The 19,186-nt window shown below is 43.1% G+C and overlaps 1 protein-coding gene across 6 annotated transcripts in view; it reads right to left on the bottom strand.

The window, feature by feature from the left end:
• LOC118399438 (rho guanine nucleotide exchange factor 2-like) overlaps positions 1–19,186 on the bottom strand; it is a 97,105-nt gene that overhangs the window by 14,117 nt on the left and 63,802 nt on the right. For 5 of the 6 annotated variants that reach the window (XM_035795517.2, XM_052472102.1, XM_052472103.1 and 2 more), the window contains 13 exons: positions 17,256–17,365; positions 16,784–16,927; positions 16,180–16,430; positions 11,719–11,844; positions 10,687–10,804; positions 10,340–10,416; positions 9,873–10,044; positions 7,912–7,988; positions 7,510–7,682; positions 7,355–7,422; positions 6,076–6,270; positions 2,099–2,197; positions 1,946–1,995 (listed from right to left, as the gene is read on the bottom strand). In XM_035795517.2, the coding sequence (XP_035651410.2) occupies positions 1,946–1,995; positions 2,099–2,197; positions 6,076–6,270; positions 7,355–7,422; positions 7,510–7,682; positions 7,912–7,988; positions 9,873–10,044; positions 10,340–10,416; positions 10,687–10,804; positions 11,719–11,844; positions 16,180–16,430; positions 16,784–16,927; positions 17,256–17,365 (1,660 nt within the window). The remainder of the gene's footprint in view (positions 1–1,945; positions 1,996–2,098; positions 2,198–6,075; positions 6,271–7,354; positions 7,423–7,509; positions 7,683–7,911; positions 7,989–9,872; positions 10,045–10,339; positions 10,417–10,686; positions 10,805–11,718; positions 11,845–16,179; positions 16,431–16,783; positions 16,928–17,255; positions 17,366–19,186) is intronic. The other variant, XM_052472101.1, reaches the window with a different exon arrangement.

The raw sequence follows: 19,186 nt of genomic DNA, 5'->3' as shown, positions 1-19,186 counted from the left end.
CGGATTACAAATGGAAACCCAGGAGTGCACTGTCCAGTGATGCAAGCTTACCAGATGAGCTAAATACCTTCTATGCTCGCTTTGAGGCTAGCAACCCAAACCATGCATGACAGCACTAGCTGTCCCGGACGGCAGGGAGAGAGGACCCTGGGATTAAACACCTCCCTCTGCAACTGTATCCTGGACTTCCTGACGGGCCGCCCCCAGGTGGTGAGTGTAGGCAACAACACTGTCACGGTGACCCTCAACACGGGGGCCCCTCAGGGGTGCGTGCTTAGTCCCCTTGTGTACTCTCTGTTCACCTTCACCCAGAACTGCGTGGCCGTGCACAACCTCAACATCAACATCAAGTCTGCCAATACGACGGTAGTACGCCTGATCACCTGGAAGTGTGGTTCCAGGAAAACAACCTCTCCCTCAATGTCAGCAAGACAAAGGAGCTGATCGTGGACTACAGGAAACGTAGGGGCGAGCACTCCCACATCCACATCAACGGAGTTGTATTGGAGCAGGTTGAGAGCTTCAAGTTCCTCGGTATCCACATCACTAAGGAATCGTCATGGTCCACACACACCAACACAGACGTGAAGAGGGCACAACAACGTCTCTTGAAAAGAGTCGGCATGGGCCCTCAAAAAGTTATACAGCTGCACCATTGAGAGCATCTTGACTGGCTGCATCACCGCCTGGTATGGCAACTGCTTGGCATCCCACTGCAAGGCGCAAAGGTAAGGCCCAGTACATCACTGGGGCCAAGCTCCGTGCCATCCAGGACCTCTATACTAGGCGTTGTCAGAGGAAGGCACAAAACTATCTAAGACTCCAGCCACCCAAGTCATAGACTGTTCTCTCTGCTACTGCATGGCATGCGGTACCGATGTCTGGAACCAACAGGACCCTGAACACCTTCTACCCTCAAGCCAAAAGACTGCTAAATAGTTAAGCAATAGCTACCCCGACAATCTGCATTGACCATTTTTGCATGAACTCTTTTGACTCATCACATACTCTGCTGCTACTGTTTATCTAACCTGTTGCCTAGTTACTTTATCCCTACCTACATGTACAGTACAGTCAAACGTTTAGACACACCTACTCATTCAAGGGCTTTTAGTTATTTTTTCTATTTTCTACATGGTAGAATAATAGTGAAGACATCAAAACTATGAAAAAACACATATGGAATCATGTAGTAACCAAAAAAGTGTTAAACAAATCAAAATATACTCTATAGTTTAGATTCTTCAAAGTAGCACGCTTCACCTTGATGACAGCTTTGCACACTCTTGGCATTCTTTCAACCAGCTTCACCTGGAATGCTTTTCCAACAGTCTTGAAGGAGTTCCCACAAATGCTGAGCTCTTGTTGGCTGCTTTTCCTTCACTCTGCATTCCAAATCATCCCAAACCATCTCAATTTGGTTGAGATCGGGTGATTGTGGAGGCCAGGTCATCTGATGCAGCAATCCATCACTCTCCTTATTGGTCAAATAGCCCTTACAAAGCCTGGAGGTGTGTTGGGTCAACTTTTGACTGGTACTGTACATATCTACTTCAATTACCTCATACCCCTGCACATCAACTCGGTACTGGTTCCCCATGTATATAGCCAAGTTATCATTACTCATTGTGTATTTATTCCTTGTGTTATAATTTCTCTATTATTTCAATGTTTTTCTCTCTGTACAGTTGGAAAGGGCCCATAAGTAAGTATTTCACTGTTAGTCTACACCTTGATTTGATTCCCACACATGAACCATGCTCACAATGAGCAATCTTGCCTGCGTCCCGAAGACTTCTGTTAGCTTCCTGAGCTAAGGACTTGGCTTTACTGTAGCTCAGTGCATGACTTTAGCTTGGTTTTGTGGCGCATGGGAGACCTTGGTTCTAAGCCTGGTCGACCACAGTAAATGACCATATTATTATTATTATTATTAGGACCTCACCTTTGCTGCTGGGGACCCGTGCGTTCCATTGACAACCACCTCCTGACCGTCTACAAACAAACACAACGGTCACTCAATGATCATTGCTCACAGTGCTATGGAGTCTAGACTACTATACAACTTGTCAATAATTGGCACAAAGGAGTCACTCACTGATCACTAGCGCCCCCGTGTGGTTCGGGTGACCGTTGAAACTGCAGGGCAGAGGCATTTCAAAGGTGGAGCCCAGGAGTAGCTCACTCAGCCTATCCACTGGGAGACACAAAGACAGACAACACATCATTAGTGCCTTAACAAAAATGTATGGTGCATTCATTTTAACTCATCTACGACACAGTGTGGGTCGAGTTTTTACATTTTAGACCATTCCATTGGTCGTAAAGTGAACCGCCCACAAGGAAAAGATATAGAAACATGTTCTACCTGGAACTTCTATGTAATACATATGGCAGCAAATACACAAACAACATTCATTTTTTTTAAATCATGATCATTTAAATAAGAACCTTGTATGGCAGAAGAAGATTATTTGTACAATAATCTAACAAATAATCGAATAAGTATCTGGTAATATATTTATATCTCAACAATCATTCTCTCGATAGCACATTGGTAGTAGTCAGTGACAAATATCAAAGCTTAGCAGGGCTGGGCTGGGCTTGATTAAAATCCTTGATTGGAGAGTAAAGGGATATCTTTAGATAAATCAACTGTCCAGTAGGATGTGCTACCCAGCCTATTGTTTTCTTACCATGGAAACTCAATCTTGAAAATGAAAATGTATCTACCAATATTGTATTTTCAGATAGTAATTGCCATGGTTTTTTATATGTTGACTTAAAGAAAACATGTGAAACCTATAAGGAAAGCATTTATTTTGTAGAGGTTACATAATCATACATACACTTTTCTTAGAACATTAATTGAGGACTCATATTGTTTCATTCATTTATTTTGTCTCAGATATGTCGTACCATATCGATGTGGGAAAATGACCACCATCATGTATTCGGCTGGGGGTCCACAAGGAGATGTTTGAGAATTATTGACACAAGTCGGAAGTCAGAAGTTTACATACACCTTAGCCAAATGCATTTAAACTAAGTTTTTCACAATTCCTGACATTCCTTGTAAAATGTCCCTGTCTTAGGTCAGTTATGATCACCACTTTATTTTAAGAATGTGAAGTGTCAGAACAATGGTAGAGAGACTGTTTTATTGCAGCTTTAATTTTTTTTCATCACAGTCCCAGTGGGTCAGAAGTTTACATACACTGAATTAGTATTTGTGTGCATTGCCTTTAAATTCTTTAACTCGTGTCAAACGTTTCGGGTAGCCTTCCACAAGCTTCCCACAATAAGTTGGGTGAATTTTGACCCATTCCTCCTGACAGGGCTGGTGTAACTGAGTCAGGTTTGTAGGCCTCCTTGCTGGCACAGGCTTTTTCAGTTCTGCCCACAAGTTTTCTGTAGGATTGAGGTCGGGGCTTTGTGATGGCCACTCCAATACCTTGACTTTGTTGTCCTTAAGCCATTTTGCCACAACTTTGGAAGTATGCTTGGGGTCATTGTCCATTTGGAAGACCCATTTGCGACCAAGCTTTAACTTCCTGACTGATGTCTTGAGATGTTGCTTCAATATATCCACATAATTTTACATCCTCATGATGCCATCTATTTGTGAAGTGCACCAGTCCCTCCTGCAGCAAAGCACCCCAACAACATGATGCTGACACCCCCGTGCTTCACGGTTGGGATGGTGTTCTTCGGCTTGCAAGCCTCCCCCTTTTTCCTCCAAACATAACGATGGTCATTATGGCCAAACAGTCCCCTTTTTGTTTCATCAGACCAGAGGACATTTCTCCAAAGAGTACAATATTTTTCCCCGTGTGTAGTTGCAAACCGTAGTTTGGCTTTTTTATGGCGGTTTTGGAGCAGTGGCTTCTTCCTTGCTGAGCGGCCTTTCAGGTTATGTCGACATAGGACTCATTTTAATGTTGGTATAGATACTATTGTACCAGTATCTTCACAAGGTCCTTTGCTGTTGTTCTGGGATTGATTTTCACTTTTCGCAGCAAAGTATGTTCATCTCTAGGACACAGAACGTGTCTCCTTCCTGAGCGGTATGACGGCTGTGTGGTCCCATGGTGTTTATACTTGCGTACTATTGTTTGTACAGATGAACATGCTTCAGGCATTTGGAAATTGCTCCAAATGATGAACCAGACTTGTGGACGTCTACAATTGTTCTCTGAGTCTTGGCTGATTTCTTTTGATTTTCCCAAGATGTAAAGCAAAGAGGCACTGAGTTTGACAGTAGGCCTTGAAATACATCCACAGGTACACCTCCAATTAACTCAAATGATGTCAATTAGCCTATCAGAAGCTTCTAAAGCCATGACATAATTTTCTGGAATTTTCCAAGCTGTTTAAAGGCACAGTCAACTTGCATGTAAACTTCTGGCCCACTGGAATTGTGATGCAGTGAATTATAAGTGAAATAATCTGTCTCTAAACAATTGTTGGAAAAATGACTTGTGTCATGCACAAAGTAGATGTCCTAACCGACTTGCCAAAACTATAGTTAACAAGACATTTGTTGAAGTGGTTGAAAAACGAGTTTTAATGAGTCCAAACAAACTGTATGTAAACTTCCGACTTCAACAGTACACCACTGACATATAAGGTAAAACATAACATCTTACCAGATTATTTGTAAACATTTTTAAAAAAAGTCATCTTCTCCTGCCATACAAGATTCTTATATGATTTGTATGATTGTTTTCCATTTGGGCGGGCAAGCTAAAACAAATGTACACTGTCAGAATCCCCCCCCCCCCAAGACATTTCACATGCATTTAGCACTTTCTATGGTATGGTGCTCAAGGAATGACATTCCATGAGAGCAACATTAGCCTAGGGGTTGACAGCCACTTCAAATTTAACATTGGATATTCATAAACATACACATGATACCCATTGAAGACATTGCCATCTTCACTGTATGTAGGGAGGGAACTGGACAACTGTACACGTCAATCAATGTCTGGGTGATGATGAGTTGATAGTTTGCTGTTTGCTGTTTGTGTAAATGTTGCTCGAAGGCTTTGAAAAATAAGTTGTAATCTTTAATGGTACAGACAGTACACAATTCAAATGTCGGTTTGAATGTTCCTTCTATGAAGGAAACTTTGAAGTCAGTCGTCTAAAATGTATGGCATGTTTGGCAACTTCACCACCACCTGGTAGCCATTTTGTGGCAACACATTGCACATGCATCCGTAGAATATTGAGTAAAGGAATAGCGACAGTTGATGCTTAGACTAAGTGCATTGCCAAGTACAACTGAAAACATGCCAAGGCATTTCATAGCTACCATAATTAAACTTTGAAGTATTGTTGCAGTCAGTTAAGTGGAAAGCACAGTAGCAGTTGCGTTTCTGCATTTAAACAGGCTATTTGCGCTTCTCCATCTTTATCTCCTGTCTGCTTATTTTCCTCTCTAGTCTTGCTCTCCTCTCTGTTTCAACATCTCCCTATATCGCGCTCCCTCTCTTCCAGTCTAACCCTCTCTAAATTTGCTTAAAGGCCCAGTGCACTCAATTCTGTTTTTCCTGTGTTCTGTATCATATTGTACAACAGCTGATGAAACTAAACTGTAAAAGTGTGAACAAACTTGATCAGTGTTATTTCATGATAGTTGCTAGTTGAAAATACAATTTACCTCAGGTTTTGCATAGGTGGAGTTGTGGCTTTCCTGGTAACATCACCAGGCAATATAAGTCAAGATAACAATAACAAAGAGAGTTCCAAACCTCTCTGCCAACAGCTAGTCTTCAGGTTACATATGCTTCCTATTTGGACCCACCAATTAGGTAGATCCGCAGACACCTAACAGTTTTCCAACTTTAGTTGCTTTTTGACCATTTTTATGGAAAACTGTTAGGTAATAAATTGTTACCCAGAAATTATTTGATATTGATATCAAAAACTGCTGCACTGGTCCTTTAACAACTCTCTTGCGCTCTACCACTCTTGCTCTCCCTTGCCCTAACTCTACATCGCTCCCCTCTCCCTCACTCTGCTCCCACCCCCTCTCCTTGCCCCCCACTCCCTTCACCAACCCCTCACCCTCTGCGATGGCATCAGTGAGCAATCTCTCGCCGAGTGGCGCATGGGGTGTGTCGGCCCGGAACAGGTTCCGGGAGTTGGGGCCCCCCGGCAGCATGACCTCCTGACCCCCCGTCACCTCAGCCAGGTCCGAGAACAATGTGACCCGCTCCTGGAGCAGCTCCAGCACCTCCCGGTCCTTCTGCTGGATGTCCGCTGGAAGGAGAGATGAAAGAGGAAGATGGGTAGGGTAGAGAGGGGTGGGGGATAGAGGGGGGGAGAATGAAAGAGATGGAGTAGGGAGAAAGAAGCAAAGAGTCGAGAGAAAGTGGGAAGGAAAGGGAGTAAGAGAGGGGGAGGGAAAGAGGAGGGGGAGAGAGGGAAAGACTGACTTGATGCTCTTCTTAAAGACCTCTTGACAATCATATTCACACATTGTTCAGTTGGATGTAGGCTATAAGTGAGAGATCGAGATAAGGAAGAAGGGAGAGAGAAAAGAGGGAGAGACAAAGGGAGAGAAAAACAAAAGAAGTGCAGGAATAGAATGTACAAGTGAGCAAGAAAGATGAGAGTCCAAGATAGTGAAATTGAGAGACAGAAAAGCTGTGATGGAAAGATAGAGTTTGATGAGCTCCTCCACTGGGATTGAGTAGGAGGCAGGCTTCACACTTGTCCTCCTACACACAGAGTGAGAATTGCACGTTGTACTGTAGGCACCATGTAGAGAGAGGGAGAGATAGAGGGGTGGGATGGGGGGGTGAAGAGGAAGTGAGGGGTGGAGACAGAGAGATAGAGCTTGAAAGGGAGACGTGTAGATAGAGAAAAGAAGGAATGGAGATGGTCAAAGGGGTTGATAGAGAAAGAACGATGGAGAAAGGTAGAGAGGAAGACAGATTGATAGAGGGTCATGTAGAGAAGAAGTGAAACAGAGTTCTTATGTGCAAACAAGTGTGTTTATACCTACATCAGATCGAATCAAAGTATTGGCCACGTACACAGATTTGCAGGTGTTATAGCAGGTAGAGCAAAACGCTTATGTTACTAGTTCCAACAGTGCAGTAGAATACAACACAAATAATAAAACATCTAAACAAGAAATCAAGAAATTATCCAGAATATAAAACAAAGGGTTCAAGGTCTGGGAAGTCGAATTTATGGTGACTTTTATAGGCGATCTAATGTCCAGAAGATAAACGTCCCGAGCAAATAAAGTAATAAATAGGGCCGCCGAGTATGTTGGCGCAATCTTGCTATCCCTACATTACATATAGATCTGTATGAGTGTGTGTTCATTGCTGACCTTTCAGTCGTCTCAGAAGGGCCTTGTCTTCAGTCTCTATGAGTGGGAACTCTTCCCTGGAAGGACAACTGCAGAGACAGAAAAGATAGTGATGATATGAGCAGTTTGTGTGTGTCTCTGTGTGCGTGTGTGTGTATGTGTGTTTATGTATATACCTGCTGACAGTGTGCTGTATGATGCGTATCCAGGTGTTCTTGTCATCTTTTGAGGCAGCATGGACCTCGTACATCTCCGGAGGAGAGGAGTCACTGATGAGGAAGAGCCCTCGCTCCTGATTGGCTATCTCCCTAATCATGAGGTTCTGCAGGGAGAGGACCGGAGACTTGTCCTGAAAAGAGAAAGAGAGAGAAAAATAAGGGTAGTTGCTATATTCCCTGACATTCCATATAGTATATTCAATTGTGACGAAACAAGTCTCTCTATATTCAAGTGTTTTTTGTTTGATGTATTTGTCAGTGTGTGTGTGTGTGTGTGTGTGTGTGTGTGTGTGTGTGTGTGTGTGTGTGTGTGTGTGTGTGTGTGTGTGTGTGTGTGTGTGTGTGTGTGTGTGTGCTTACTAGACAAGGGAAGATGAACCTCTGGTCTTTTTCCTGTAGGAACACTAGGATGTCTGTCATCAGCAGGACCTGCACATCTAAACACACACACACACACACACACACACACACACACACACACACACACACACACACACACACACACACACACACACACACACACACACACACACACACACACACACAGACACACACACAGACACACACACGCATGCGCACACACACACACACACACGCACACACAAAAAAAAAACCTCCTTTAAAACATGAGTAAGCAACATGTTTTGGGGATAGTTCCATCCCCTACAGTGCCTTCAGAAAGTATTCACAACCCTTGACTTTTTTCCAATGTTGATGTGTTATAGCCTAAATTTAAAATGGATTCAATTGAGATATTTTGTCACTGGCCTACACACAATAAATACCGCATTATGTCAAAGTGGAATTATGTCCCCCCCCCCAAAAAAAAGCTGAGTCAATAAGTATTTAACCCCTTTGTTATGGCAAGCCTAAATAAGTTCAGGAGTAAGCATTTGCTTAACAAATCATAATAATGGTGTTTACCATGTTTGAGTGACTACCCCACACATACAATTATCTGTAAGGTCCCTCAGTCAAGCAGTTAATTTCAAGTACAGATTCAACCAAAAATACCAGGGAGGTTTTCGCATGCCTCGCAAAGAAGGGCACCTATTGGTAGATGGGTAAACATTTAAAAAAGCAGACACTGAATTTCCCTTTGAGCATGGTGAATTTAGTAATTAGACTTTTGGATGGTGTATCAATACACCCAGTCACTATAAAGACACAGACGTCCTTCCTACCTCAGTTGCCGGAGAGGAAGGTAACCACACAGGGATTTTACCATGAGGCCAATGGTTTAAACAGCTACACAGTTACAGAGTTTAATGGCTGTGATAGGAGAGAACTGAGGATGGATCAACAACATTGTATTTACTCCACAATACTAACCTAATTGACAGAGTGAACAGAAAGAAGCCTGTACAGAATACAAAATATAGCAAAACATGCATCTAGTTCGCAACAAGACACTAAAGTAATACTGCAAAAAATGTGGAAAAGAAATTAACTTTTTGTCCTGAATACAAAGTGTTATGTTTGAGGAAAATCCAATACAACACATTACTGAGTACCACTTTCCATATTTTCAAGCATAGGGGTGGCTGCATCATGTTACGGGTATGCTTGTAATCATTAAAAACTGGGGAGTTTTTCAGGATAAAAATGAAACAACAGCTAAGCACAGGCAAAATCATAGAGGAAAACCGGGTTCAGTCTGGGAGATGATTTTACCTTTCAGCAGTACAATAACCTAAAACACAAGGCCAAATCTTCATGGGAGTTGCTTACCAAGAAGACAGTGAATGTTCTGAGTTACAGTTTTGACTTAAATCTACTTGAAAATATATGGCAAGACCTGAAAATGGTTGTCTAGCAATGATCAACAACCAATTTGACAGAGATTGAAGAATTTTGAAAATAATAAATGGGCAAATGTTGCACAATCCAGGTGTGCAAAGCTCTTAAGAGACTTACTCAGAAAGACTCACAGCTGTAATCGCTGCCAAAGGTGCTTCTACAAAGTATTGACTAAGGGGTGTAAATACTTATGTAAATGAGATATTGCTGTATTCAATTTTCAATAAATTAGCAAACATTTCTAAAAACATGTTTTCACTTTGTCATTATGGGGTATTGTGTGTAGATGGGCGAGAAAGAAAATATATTAAACCATTTTGAATTCAGGTTGTAACACAACAAAATGTGGAAGAAGTCCAGGGCTATGAATACTTTCTGAAGGCACTGTACAAACTTATTTGACAAATTAAGCTAGTGGAGGCTGGTTACCATGTGTTTGATACTGTTCCATTCAAGTCATTACAAAGTCCCTGTCCTCAGCCTCCACTGACACACACAGACACTTCCACTCACACACACACCTTTGAGCCTGGACCCAGGGGTCTTCCAGAGCAGCGTTCCCTCATGGATGAGTCTCCTGCGGAGCAACTCTCCTCCCCTGAACAGGCCCCCGTCCCTCACCTTGGCCTCGACCCGTGGGTCCAGCCTGGCCCGGATCTCCTGCAGCCGATGAGTCCGCTCCAGCTCCATCACCTGGACAGCAGGGTCATGTTCATTAGGCACTGATTGGAAGCAAATGGACTGAGAATCACCCGGTTCCGTGCCCTAATGAACACAACCCTGGTTCACAATAGCGCTAGTGTGCAATACATTTTCTGCACTGTGTAATTGTAACTTTCTCATAGTAAAAGGACGGGTTTATAGATAAAGTGTGGAAAGTCAAAATGGTGTTTTTTATTTCAATCTGACTAACATGTGCTGGTTCATGTCAGAATTGATCTCAGTGATAACTTGAGTAAATCAAACTATAAATGGATGAATAAAGCACCTGCTGGTCCACTGAGCTAAGTAGCTCCCTGATCTGGGTCAGGGACTGGGTCAGACAGGAGGCCTCCTCTTCATTGTCTGGGGGGGGGTATAAGGTGGTTAGACATATCATTAGTAGTGCTGATTTTTACCATGCTCCGCCATTGACTTTAAAGACCCTGTGCTTTTAGTTAGTCCTGAGGAACTAATTTGCCTCATGATATAAAAAGCTGGCATAGTTCGGCTACATTTTTTTACACCCCACATAACTGTTTGCTGCCCCCAACCATATCTTTCAATCTAAAGTGAGGAGGGCTTTGATATATCACCCTCGCCCCTGCTTTCGTATCAACTGGGTGTTTTTCTCACCCTTGGTGTTGTCAAGGATACGCTGGATGAGGACAGGGTACTTGGTGATGCGTTGAGTGACCAACAGGATGCACTCCTGGACGCCATGGCGACGCAACAGGTGACCCCGACACACCCGCTGAACAGAGAGCGAGGAAGAGAGGGTGAAAGAGAGATGAAAGGTGAACGAGACAGAAGGGAGGGAGAGAGAAAGATAGAGTTAGTGTGAAAGAGAGCAGGAAAGCGTGTGAGAGAAAAAGGCGAAGGAGAGTGAAAGAAAGGGTATAAGAGCGAAAGAGCAGGAGAAGGGAAGTAATTAATATGAACAAGACAAAAAGAGTTGAGAAGAGACAGGAAAAGCGGCAAACACACGAGGGATGGTTGGAAAAAAACAAATATCTGTGTTTTGTAACGCAATCAAGAGCAAATCATATTTTAAACCGAAATTCTGGCGACGTCAGTCGATACGAATGAAACAACTTCAAAACTATCTTGAAGAGCTTTAAATCTAAACGAAAGATAAAACATACAACTTACAATAGAAAAATATCAAATAACACATGATATTGTACGGAGTATAAATTATTAATTGGAAAGGTGCCAATTACAAAAGGCAAGGTTAGCAAAGTAAATGGTAATACAACTCCAACTCCTCACAGTTCAGAACACTCATTATCAGTAAACACACAAATACGCACACATTCCCATTGGCCTATTTTGCTTTCTATGTGACCCCTCTCTCACTCTCTCTCTCTCTCTGCTAAGGAAGGTGAAACCACCAAATATTATGATCATCGCAATTAAGACCTTAGTAACGGTGACAAAAATGTGGGTTTATTAAAGAATTACGAAAACACAAAAGCTCTCCCTCTGTTGTTCACTCTACCCCCCTCCCCTTTCAATCTCAATTCAAGGTTTTTTATTGACAGGAAATACATTATGTGAATAGTGCCAAAGCGTTCTAAAAAGCATTGTTTTAAAAGTAAAAAATTGCATTAAGTCTCATCACTCATTCTATCCTTCTTGTTTTCCCCTTCTCCTTCTTCGTCTTACCCGTATGAAGTACTGGAACCTCTTGTCTCTGGCCAGCAGCTCCTTGTACAGCTTGACAGCCTTCAGGTGGCGGCTGCAGAACTCAGCGTAGGTCTTTCTCATCTCGTCAGCACATTGGCCCGAGAACTGAGAGAAACAATCAATCCCGTCAATCAAGTAAAATATATTTAAAGTACCCTGGCCTAGACCCCAAAGTTCAATCAGAAGCAGAGTGGCTAGGATCAACTCCCTGGAAGGAAGAAACCTCGAGAGGAACCAGGGGAGGACCATACTCCTCTGGCTGTATAGTTTACAGTCATGGCCAAAAGTTTTGAAAATGACACAAATATTAATTTTAACAAAGTCTGTTGCCTCAGTTTGTATGATGGTAATTTGCATATACTCCAAAATGTTATGAAGAGTGATCAGATGAATTGCAATTAATTGCAAAGTCCCGCTTTGCCATGCAAATTAACTGAATCCCCCCAAAACATTTCCACTGCATTTCAGCCCTGCCACAAAAGTACCAACTGACATCATGTTAGTGATTCTCTCGTTAACACAGATGTGAGTGTTGACGAGGACAAGGCTGGAGATCACTCTGTCATGCTGATTGAGTTTGAATAACAGACTGACAGAAGCTTCAAAAGGCTTCAAAAGTTCTTCCTCTGTTAATAATGGTTACCTGCAAGGAAACACGTGCCGTCATAATTTCTTTGCACAAAAAGGGCTTCACAGGCAAGGATATTGCTGCCAGTAAGATTGCATCTAAATCAACCATTTATCGGATCATCAAGAACTTCAAGGAGAGCGGTTCAATTGTTGTGAAGAAGGCTTCAGGGCGCCAAAGAAAGTCCAGCAAGCGCCAGGACTGTCTCCTACATTTTATTCAGCTGCGGGATCAGGGCACCACCAGTACAGAGCTTGCTCAGGAATGGCAGCAGGTATGTGTGAGTATATTGGCACACACAGTGAGGCAAAGACTTTTGGAGGATGGCCTGGTGTCAAGAAGGGCAGCAAAGAAGCCACTTCTCTCTAGGAAAAACATCAGGGACAGACTGATATTCTGCAAAAGGTACAGGGATTGGACTGCTGAGGACTGGGATAAAGTCATTTTCTCTGATGAATCCCTTTTCCAATTGTTTGGGGCATCCGGAAAAAAGCTTGTCCGGAGAAGACAAGGTGAGCGCTACCATCAGTCCTGTGTCATGCCAACAGGAAAGCATCCTGAGACCATTCATGTGTGGGGTTGCTTCTCAGTCAAGGGAGTGGGCTAACTCACAATTTTGCCTAAGAACACAGCCATGAATAAAGAATGGTACCAACATATCCTCCGAGAGCAACTTCTCCTAACCATCCAGGAACAGTTTGGTGACGAACAATGCCTTTTCCAGCATGATGGAGCAGCTTGCTATAAGGCAAAAGTGATAACTAAGTAGCTCGGGGAACAAAACATCGATATTTTGGGTCCATGGCCAGGAAACTCCCAGACTTTAATCCCATTGAGAACTTGTGGTCAATCCTCAAGAGGCGGGTGGACAAACAAAAACCCGCAAATTCTGTCAAACTCCAAGCATTGATTATGCAGGAATGGGCTGCCATCAGGATGTGGCCCAGAAGTTAATTGACAGCATGCAAGGGTGGATTGCAGAGGTCTTGAAAAAGAAGGGTCAACACTGCAAATATTGACTCTGCATTGCCCGACTAGCATCACCACCCTGGATGGTTCCAACCTTGAATATGTGGACATCTATAAGTACCTAGGTGTCTGGCTAGACTGCAAACTCTCCTTCCAGACTCACATCAAACATCTCCAATCAAAAATCAAATCCAGAGTCGGCTTTCTATTCCGCAACAAAGCCTCCTTCACTCACGCTGCCAAGCTTACCCTAGTAAAACTGACTATCCTACCGATCCTCGACTTCGGCGATGTCATCTACAAAATGGCTTCCAACACTCTACTCAGCAAACTGGATGCAGTCTATCACAGTGCCATCCGTTTTGTCACTAAAGCACCTTATACCACCCACCACTGCGACTTGTATGCTCTAGTCGGCTGGCCCTCACTACATATTCGTCGCCAGACCCACTGGCTCCAGGTCATTTACAAGTCCATGCTAGGTAAAGCTCCGCCTTATCTCAGTTCACTGGTCACGATGGCAACACCCATCCGTAGCACGCGCTCCAGCAGGTGTATCTCACTGATCATCCCTAAAGCCAACACCTCATTTGGCCGCCTTTCGTTCCAGTACTCTGCTGCCTGTGACTGGAACGAATTGCAAAAATCGCTGAAGTTGGAGACTTTTATCTCCCTCACCAACTTCAAACATCAGCTATCCGAGCAGCTAACCGATCGCTGCAGCTGTACATAGTCTATAGGTAAATAGCTCACCCTTTTTCACCTACCTCATTCCCATACTGTTTTTATACTGTTTTTATTTATTTACTTTTCTGCTCTTTTGCACACCAATATCTCTACCTGTACATGCCCATCTGATCATTTATCACTCCAGTGTTAATCTGCAAAATTGTATTATTCGCCTACCTCCTCATGCCTTTTGCACACATTGTATATAGACTGCCCATTTTTTTCTACTGTGTTATTGACTTGCTAATTGTTTACTCCATGTGTAACTCTGTGTTGTCTGTTCACACTGCTATGCTTTATCTTGGCCAGGTCGCAGTTGCAAATGAGAACTTGTTCTCAACTAGCCTACCTGGTTAAATAAAGGTGAAATAAAATAAAAATAAAAATAAATAAAAATTAACTTCATGTAATTGTCAATAAAAGCCTTTGACATTTATGAAATGCTTGTAATTATACTTCAGTATTCCATAGTAACATCTGACAAAAATATCTAAAGACACTGAAGCAGCAAACTTTGTGAAAATTCATATTTGTGTCATTCTCAAAACATTTGGCCACGACTGTAGTTAAGATTACATATCACCATCAAGGCCAGATAGTTGATCAGCTCTTACAAAGAATGAATGACAAATTAGGATGGGTGGGTGGCAGGTAGCCTCGTGTTTAGAGTGTTGGGCCAGTAACCAAAAGGTTTCTAGATCGAATCCCCGAGCTGACAAGGAAAAAAATCTGTCGTTCTTCCCTGAACAAGGCAGTTAACCCACTGTTCCTAGGCCGTCATTGTAAATAAAAATGTGTTATTAACTGACTTGCCTAATTAAATAAAGGTTAAAATAAAAATGAATTTAAAAATATATATATTTCACCTTTATTTAACCAGGTAGGATAGTTGAGAACAAGTGCTCACAACTGCGACCTGGCCAAGATAAATCAAAGCAGTTGGACACATACAACAACACAGAGTTACACAAGGAATAAACAAACATACAGTCAATAATACAGTAGAAAAAAAGTTTTCAATTTTTGCAGTTCGTTCCAGTCATTGGCAGCAGAGAACTGGAAGGACAGGTGGTTAAAGGAGGAATTGGCTTTGGGGAAGACCAGTGAAATATACCTGCTGGAGTGAGTGCTGCGGGTGGGTGCTGCTATGGTGACCAGTGAACTTAGATAAGGCAGGGCTTTACCTAGCAAAGACTTGTAGATAACCTGGAGCCAGTGGGTTTGGCGACGAGTATGAAGCATGAGTGAAGGATGCTTTGCTGCGAAATAGGAAGTTGATTCTAGATTTAATTTTGGATTGGAGATGCTTAATGTGGGTCTGGAAGGAGAGTTTACAGTCTAACCAGACACCTAGGTATTTGTAGTTGTCCACATATTCTAGGTCAGAACCGTCCAGAGTAGTGATGCTGGACGGGCGGGCAGGTGCGGGCAGCAATCAGTTGAAGAGCATGCATTTAGTTTTACTTGCATTTAAGAGCAGTTGGAGGCCACGGAATGAGTGTTGTATGGCATTGAAGCTCATCTGGAGGTTAGTTAGCAGTGTCCAAAGAAGGGCCAGAAGTATACACAATGGTGTCGTCTGCAAAGAGTTGGATCAGAGAATCACCAGCAGCAAGAGCGACATCATTGATGTATCCAGAGAAAAGAGTCGGCCCGAGAATTGAACCCTGTGGCACAACCATAGAGACTGCCAGAGGTCCGGACAACAGGCCCTCCGATTTGACACACTGAACTCTATCAGAGAAGTAGTTGGTGAACCAGGTGAGGCAGTCATTTGAGAAACCAAGGCTGTTGAGTCTGCCGGTAAGAATGTGGTGATTGACTGAGTCGAACGCCCTGGCCAAGTCGATGAATACGGCTGCACAGTATTGTCTCTTATCGATGGCAGTTATGATATCGTTTAGGACCTTGAGCGTGGCTGAGGTCCACCCATGAACAGCTCGGAAGCCAGATTGCATAGAAGGTACGGTGGGATTCGAAATGGTCGGTGATTTGTTTGATAACTTGGCTTTCGAAGACGCTTAGAAAGGCAGGATAGGATAGATATAGAATGGTAAATGTATACATCACATAAGGCAGTTGGTATAATGTCCATGTCTGTCTACCTACTGTACCTGTTCCAGCAGCACATCTCCCAGCTGGTGGATAGTGAAGTTGTAGGTGCTGCCAGTCTGCAGGCTGTGGTTGCGCCGTGTGAGCAGCTGTGCCAGGAAGCGTACATGGATGCCAGTGAGGCGGTCCAGGCAGGGGAAGATGGCGTGCACCACGCCTGGCTCCAGCTGCACCTCCTCCAGCATGCCCTGGCGGAACACCCGCTCCATAATGCGAAGTGTCCGCACGTGGTGCAGCTCTGTCTGGATCAGCTCTGCGGGGGGCAAAAAACGCAAAGAAAGAGTCAATCGTGTAACATGGGGATAAAATAGAATTGCCCATCTAGCGAAGGAAATTAATATTTTGCTCTGTTCATCACCTGAAAGAAACACATCACCTGACAGAAACACACATATGAACATTTGGGAGGAGGCACAGGGTCAGCTGCACCCCTGGAGCTATGTCGGGGTTAAGTGCCTTGCTCAAGGGCACAACAGTAGTGGATGGTGGCCATGATCTGAAACAAGCAGCCTCTGCAATTGCTACTTTGTCCATCGCCCAGCCCATGAACTTTTCACCACAAAGGGAAAGAGGTTCAAGACGTACAGTGCATGTCACCACTCTCACCATAGATGACGTCCTGCCTTTTGATGATGTCTTTGCGATGCGTCTGCAGGTAGCCCGAGTCCACCGCCATGCTCCATGAGTCCGCCTCAAAATCCCGCCCCTCAATCTCCATTTCCTCCAGCATGGAGGCGTAGTACACTTCTCCTGAGAGAGTAAAACGTTCATCCAGTGTAAACAACAAATGGCCTGTAATTGTCTTAAAATCTCTCCTGACAATGAATATATATTCATCCTTTTTTCATATAAACATTTTCAATGTAGACATGGACATGATAGTTGCCGATATCCCTTTTACCCTCTACCCAAAATCCCTGAGGCTTTCCCTGTGTAATGGATGCAACCTTGTCCCAGACCCAAAAACTTGCATAAGTTACACAATCTGTATGCCTAGGCTTAAGATCAGCAGCAAATACATAGCACAAATGTCCCACGCTTAATCCCAGGAAGGCACAACCACATCCCTGTGTCTTACCCTCGTCGTTGAGCGACTCCATGGACATAGCTCTGTTCCTGAAGTTGAGCGAGTCTGTGGACTGGGACAGGATCCTGCGCAGCCCCAAGGGAGAGTCATCATTCAGGTTCCTATACAGAGGCATGGACGAGGACACACGCCAGGACAAAAAGACAAATATACATATATACACATATACACATGCACCAATAAACATGTATAATATACACATGCCATATGCATATGCAGTAAACACAAACATGCACACAGAAACCATCCACATATGTATGAGTACACAGAAAACAACAAAAGTACAAACGGAGATATATAAATATATATACACACACATACTTACACACACACACACACACACACACTGAACAAAAATATAAACGCAACATGCAACAATTTCTACAATTTTACTGAGTTACAGTTCATATAAGGAAATCAGTCAATTGAAATACATTTGTTCGGCCCTAATCTATAGATTTCACATAACTCGAAATTGGCGCAGTCATGAGTTGACCTGGGAGGGTATAGGCCCACCCACCTGGAAGCCAGGCACACCCACTGGGGAGCCAGGCCCAGCCAATCAGAATGAGTTTTTCCCCACAAAAGGGCTTTATTACAGACAGAAATAGTCCTCAAATTAACATTATATTCTCTGGCATCAGCTCTGGTGGACATTCTAGGCAGTCAGCATGCCAATTGCATGCTCCCTCAAAACTTGAGACATCTGTGGCATTGTGCTTGGTGACAAAATTCCACATTTTAGAGTGGCCTTTAATTGTCCCCAGCACAAGATGCACCTGTGTAATGATCACGCTGTTTAATCAGCTTCTTGATAAGTCACACCTGTCAGGTGGATGGATTATCTTGGCAAATGAGAAATGTTCACTAACAGAGACGTAAACAAATTTGTGCACACCAATTGAGAGAAATAAGTTTTGTGTGCATAAGGAACATTTCTGGGATCTTTTATTTCAGTACATTAAACATTTGGTCCCATGTTGCGTTTATATTTTTGTTGAGTATACAATAACAGTCAAAAGGGCTGGGGGATTATTTTCTACGTGGTAGAATAATCGTGAAGACATCAAAACTATGAAAAAACACATATGGAATCATGTGGAACCAAAAAAGTGTTAAACAAATCAAAATATATTTTAGATTTTAGATTCTTGAAAGTATCCACTCTGCCTTGATGACAGCTTTGCACACTCTTGGCATTCTTTCATCCAGATTCATGAGGAATGCTTTTCCAACAGTCTTGAAGGAGTTGCCACATATGCTGAGCACTTGTTGGCTGCTTTTCCTTCACTCTGCGGTGCAACTCATCCCAAACCATCTCAATTGGGTTGAGGACGGGTGATTGTGGAGGCCATGTCATCTGATGTACCAATAAATCACATTCCTTCTTGGTCAAATAGCCCTGGATGTGTGTTTTGGGGCATTGCCCTGTTGAAAAACAAAATATAGTCCTACTAAGCACAAACCAGATGGGATGGCATATCGCTGCATAATGCTGTGTTAGCCATCCTGGTTAAGTGTTCCTTGAATTCTAAATAAAATCACTGACAGGGTCACCAGCAAAGCACCCCCACACCAGCATAACTCCTCCTCCATGCTTCACGGTGGGAACCACACATGCGGAGATCATCCTACTCTGCGTTTCACAAATTAGTCAAGTTTGAGTCAAATTTGGACTCATTAGACCAAAGGACATATTTCATTGCTCGTGTTTCTTGGCCCAAGCAAGTCTCTTCTTATTGTTGTCCTTTAGTAGTGGTTTCTTTGCAGAAATTCGACCATGAAGGCCTTATTCACGCAATCTCCTCTGAACAGTTGATGCTGAGATGTGTCTGTTAATTGAAATGCATTCTAGGTGACTACCTCAAGAAGATGGTTGAGAGAATCCCAAAAGTGTACAAAGCTGTCATCAAGGCAAAGGG

Source organism: Oncorhynchus keta, chromosome 20, assembly GCF_023373465.1.
Source record: "Oncorhynchus keta strain PuntledgeMale-10-30-2019 chromosome 20, Oket_V2, whole genome shotgun sequence".
Lineage (NCBI taxonomy): Eukaryota > Metazoa > Chordata > Actinopteri > Salmoniformes > Salmonidae > Oncorhynchus > Oncorhynchus keta.
The sequence above is the reverse complement of the archived record's forward strand: the minus strand, read 5'-3'. Positions and strand labels throughout refer to the sequence as shown.